The 5,041-nt window shown below is 51.8% G+C and overlaps 1 protein-coding gene across 2 annotated transcripts; it reads left to right on the forward strand.

Moving 5' to 3' along the window:
• The first annotated feature begins 596 nt into the window (after positions 1-596).
• NHLH2 (nescient helix-loop-helix 2) lies at positions 597-4,069 on the forward strand. 2 transcript variants are annotated; one of them, XM_090134468.1, is made up of 2 exons: positions 597-1,254; positions 2,816-4,069. In XM_090134468.1, the coding sequence occupies exon 2, from the start codon at positions 2,836-2,838 to the stop codon at positions 3,250-3,252; it is 417 nt and encodes a 138-aa protein (XP_089990594.1). In that variant the 5' UTR covers positions 597-1,254; positions 2,816-2,835; the 3' UTR covers positions 3,253-4,069. The 2 variants fall into 2 exon arrangements, with proteins under 2 accessions (XP_089990594.1, XP_089990593.1); XM_090134467.1 differs by lacking the exon at positions 597-1,254 and having other exon boundaries at positions 2,399-4,069.
• The last annotated feature ends 972 nt before the right edge of the window (positions 4,070-5,041 follow it).

The raw sequence follows: 5,041 nt of genomic DNA on the forward strand, positions 1-5,041 counted from the left end.
GGCTGAACCCTTTGATACCAGGAGCGGCTCCGCGCACATCTCCGCGTTGTCTGCCTGTCTGTCTGTCTTTCCGCATCCCTCCTCGGCTTCTCCGTCGCTCCGGGAGGAGTGGGAGGAGGAACCGGACTTTCATTTTTTGCGTGAGCGCACCTCGTGCTGCAGCCTTTCCCAAATCCGCGGCGAGATTTTTATTTCTTGGGGTTTGGTGGGTTTTGGTTTGTTTGGTTGTTTTTATTTTTGTTGGGTTTTTTTGGTCTGTTTTGTTTTGTTTTGCTTTCCTCACGTTCGCTCTTCCTTCTCACCCAGTGATGCAGGAGGAGTTGGGAACCTCGGGAGTGGATGAGGGATTCGTTTCTCCCCCTCTCCAGCTCCTGAGAGACCGGCTGAGAAACTACTGAGCCTAACATTTGTCTCCTAACGGGGTCTCCTCCTCTCATCTGCCGGAGTGGTGAAGTAACCGAACTGCACGGTGCGTCAGAAAAATAAATAAAAAGAAGAAAGAAGGAAAGAAGAAGGAAAAAGAAAAAGAAAAAAAGAAAGAAAGAAAGAAAGAAAGAAAGAAAGAAAGAAAGAAAGAAAAAAGGGGAAAGAAAAAAAAAGAAGAAGGAGAAGGAGAAAAGGAAAGGAGGAAAAAAAGAAAGAAAGAAAGAAAAAGACAAAAGGAAGATACAGAGAGAGAAGGAAGGAACGAGCATTGTGCCCCGACCCGCTCCGGGCACCGGGCCGGCCCTGGCGGAACAAAGCGGCCCCACCGCCGGCTCCGCGCCCCGGCTCTGCGGAGAGGCCGAGGGGCGGGGAGGGGAGCAGCCCCGCTGGTGGCACCTCCGCATCCCTTTTGTTATTGATCCTGGCAAGAGGAGGACGAAGAACGCGATTAATTTTTCTTTTTCCCCCTAAACGCGACTCGTCGTCTTTGCAGCCCGCTGCCCCGAATTAACGGGCGGAGGAGGGTTCGGATGGGGGAACGGCTCTTTTCTCCCCCGATGCATCGTAAGTAACTTAAGTTGTTATTTATACTCCGCCACCGAGCACGGCGATAACATCTCCGGAGCGCTGGAGGCCGCGGCGAGGGATGAGAGCCTCCCTTCCCCACCCGAGCAGGACGCCCCTCCGCTCCTAATTCCCTCCGTTTGATTATTATTTTTTTCTGAATTGTTCCATGCTCTGCTGCCGGAGGCGCATCTGAACTATAAAGGCACCGCCGAGGGGGCGAAGGGACCCGAGGGGAGCGGCGGTGCGAGCGGCGGCGCCGAGGTAAGCGGCCCCGCGGTGCGTCCTGCCCCGGCTGTGCGGGGGTGGCCGAGGGAGGGGGGAAGAAATAGAAAGGAGCCTCTGCCTGGTTCGGATCGCGGGAAACAACCGCGATAAAAGCGAACCGAACGGAGATTATTCAGCTCACAGCGTAGAAAAACCCTAAAGCAACTTTTCTCCGGGAAGCACCTCTGCCATTGCTCGTTTTTCTTACACGTCTTAGCTTTCCCCGCCGGTGCGCTCTCACACCAACCTGCCCGCTGGGGTCTCAGCTGAGCGGGGATTCTACTCTTATTTTTTATTTTTTTATTTATTTTTTCCCTCGCAAGAAATAGCCGACTCGCTCAGCTGCCCTTATGTTATTCCTCACCCCTGCCTAGCGGGCCTATTAACATCCAGGGTGCCTATTAACATCCAGTGGGATAGGACCTCTCCCGGCCTCGGCGAGGCTTCCTGCCCGCCCCTCTCTCCGGCCGCCCCTCCGTTCCGTTCTCTATTCTTGCCTTTGATTTTCCCCGAGATCCGAGGCGGACTTTGCCAGGGAAGTTCACAAGGAAATCCACGGCGATGGGATTTTTGGAGACGGGCCGTACCCCTTCCCCTCCTCGCTCGACACCCCCCGACTCGCACACACGCACGCAGCATAACACACACACCGCGTCCAAGGTTATCCCCGAGCTCTGATGTATTGTTTTATTACATGCCGGCATGTCCCCGTACGCGCCCGGGTTTGTGCTGCTGTCTACATGACAGATGGTGCTCCGTGAGGCCGCAAGAAGCTACGATTCAATTTTCTTTTGAAAGGCACCACCGCACTTATTTATTTATTTCCCCTTTCTTTCCACCCTCCCCCCTTTCCCCCTCCCACCCTTTCCGCGCAGGGAGGGGAGAGGAGGGAAAATTTAAAGGAATCGGGAAGTTCGGGCCCTGCTTTGGGGTTTTTCTCCTTCTTTCACCGTTATTTCTTAATTCGCACCTAATATATATATATGATATATATATATATAAAATAAAACCTGCGGCTCTCCTATAGTCCCCATCTAATCGCTGGCGAATAGCACGACTAGCGTCAGGAAAATAATAGTAGAAATAATAATAATAATAGCAATAATGAAAGGAGCGCAGAGCAAAGAGCAAGAGGAAGGAGCTCAGAGCAAAGAGCAAGAGGAGATCCGGGCACACGCGGCAGATTCCGCAGTTCTGACTGGGGAAATGAATTTCCCCGCAAGGTTTGGTAGCCTCGAGCCGGGCTTTCCCCTGCTCATTTATGAGCGGCGGTCTGCAGCCCGCATCCCGACGGAGCAATGGTGCGGCGTTTGGCAGGGGAGAACGGAGGTATTCAAATGGCAGGAAAACAAACCGGCCCGATTTGAGCCCGTGGATGTTAGCTCGTTAGTAAGGCGGGTGTATTTCTTTTCTTGCTTTCCGGGCCCGTTCGGACAAAAGAGCGAGAGCTGGCAGCTCCGCGACGGAGCGCGGCCGCGGGGAGGCGGCGGCGGGGGCAGCGCTCCGCCGCGGGACGGGGGCTCTGAGCCCGCTCTCTCTGCTTCTCTGTCCCGGGAAGGCTCCTCCGCCCCCTCCACGATGATGCTCAGCCCGGACCAAGCGGCCGACTCCGACCACCCCTCCTCGGCGCCCTCCGATCCGGAGTCCCTGGGCGGCGCGGACGGCCGGGCGCTCAGCTGCTGCGTCTCCGACCCGGAGCCCGCGGAGGGCGGCGGCGGGGGGGGAGGCGGGGAGGGTCGCGGCGGGGGACGGCCGGGGCTGCACCCTCCGCCGCTGAGCCGCGAGGAGAAGAGGCGGCGGCGGAGAGCCACGGCCAAGTACCGCTCGGCCCACGCCACGAGGGAGCGGATCCGCGTGGAGGCCTTCAACCTCGCCTTCGCCGAGCTGCGGAAGCTGCTGCCCACTCTCCCCCCCGACAAGAAGCTGTCCAAGATCGAAATCCTGCGCCTCGCCATCTGCTACATCTCCTATCTCAACCACGTCCTGGACGTGTAGCTCCCGCCCGACCCGACGGCCCCGCGGAAGCCGGAACGGGACGCGCCGTCGCCGGTCAGCCCGGCCCCGAGAGCCCGCGGGCGGCCACGGGGCAGAGCGGGGCCCGGCGGAGGGCGCGGAGGGCTTTTCTTCGCGGTCGCGTCTCAGCGCTGCTTTAAGCAGAGAAGTGTAAAATGGGATCGTTCCTTCAGGCTGTCAAGTGCCCCTTTATATATATCCAAAAACATCTTCTTGTGACCTTAAACGTGTGACCCGTGGGTGAGGTTGAAAATAACTATTTTTTATTTATGGTAGAAGGAGTCGACAATTTATTTTTTTCAAGACTTATTTATTTTTCAGAGTGGTGGCAATTTTACTTTGGATACTTTGTGCCAATTGTTTTCTATAGTCGGGTGTTTACACTTTCTCCTGTGGAATATTACGTTTGTAAGTGTGCGTTGGGATCGAGGCAGTGTTCTGTTTTGGTTTACTTTCTTGTTTGTTTGTTTCGCTCCGATTATATTGCACTTGTGTGTAACAAACCTTCCCTCCCTTCCCGTTTCTATTTTACATATACCAAGACGTTTGTTCTTGCCCTTCTTTTCTTTTCTGCGTGTGCGTGTGTGTATGCGTGTGTGGGATGGACAACCACTAGCACTTAACTAGGAGAGTTTTTTAAGACTTGTTGTTCTTCTGATCTATAGTTCCGTCTGAGAAGTACTTTGCAAATCGTTTATAAGGGAAGTAGTTCTTTTGTGGGTGTATCGGTGCGTGTGCCTATAGGCGGATGCGTGTGGGGCTGAGCGTGGCCTGTATGTGTGCGGTATATTTTTAGGAAAGGGACTTTTTTTTTTTTTTTTTCCTAAAAAAATAAAAGAAAATAAAAAGAAGTAAATCCAGGACTGCTTTCCTTTGTGACAACCAAAAAAAAAAAAAAAAAAAAAAAAAATTGCTATAACCTGAAAATGTTTCATGTTCTTTGCTGTGAATCTCTTAAAGCAAGAAGCGCATTCTAGGGATGAGAAAGAAAAAGAAAAAGAAAAAAAAAACCACATCTGCTATCCAAAGATTTTAGTCTTTTTCAGGGTTTTTTTGTGTGTCTCTGTTGCTTTATATAATGCAATATTTTGTAGTGAAAATAGATAAATCTGGTTTCTATCTGATACGTTTTTCATATCTCTCATGAATGGTGACCTGTTTTGCATATAAATAAAAGTATCAAATAAATGCTGTTTTTTTCCTAATTATTTTTTCCCTTTGGTCTTTCTGTAAAAATGGGGGTTTGATAGAGTCTACAGCCTGCCTTGCGAATAAGGCTTGAAACCTCCTCACCATGTGCATGGAAAGCTCCAACAGGTTCCCTGCCCCTTGCTTGGGTGAGGCGGCAATCCCCCAGCTCATCTCCCCATGTGTGGATGAGGCAAAGGAGCACGACTGTCACTGCTGCCCCACAACAACCTGTGTTTGACTGCAGGTTTCAAGGCTGAGGCTGTAACAACAAACCCGATGCTGGGAAGCACCTGCTTTGCTGCATTGCTCTCTGATATGTCCAACTTCACAACCAAAACACACGTGTTGCTTCTTGCCTGCATGGAACGGATTTTCTCACTCTTGTTTAAATTTGGTTATGACCCCGGTCATGTCAGATCAAATTCTACTGAAACCAAGTAAAAAATCTTGTCCTTTCCTTACTTATGAGGACCTCATCCATTCTCTTTTATAAGGCTCCACCACTAAAGCCTGACAGGGGAAACATGACACAGATACAGACTCAGTAACAGAAAGGCTACTACCTGAGTAAAGCAAGACC

Source organism: Phasianus colchicus, chromosome 1 (genome assembly GCF_987193195.1).
Source record: "Phasianus colchicus chromosome 1, bPhaCol1.hap1.1, whole genome shotgun sequence".
Taxonomy (NCBI): Eukaryota; Metazoa; Chordata; class Aves; order Galliformes; family Phasianidae; genus Phasianus; species Phasianus colchicus.

Excerpts from the sequence above, each read along its gene's own strand:
- NHLH2 (XM_090134467.1), top strand. The coding sequence starts at position 2,464 with ATGAATTTCCCCGCAAGGTTTGGTAGCCTCGAGCCGGGCTTTCCCCTG.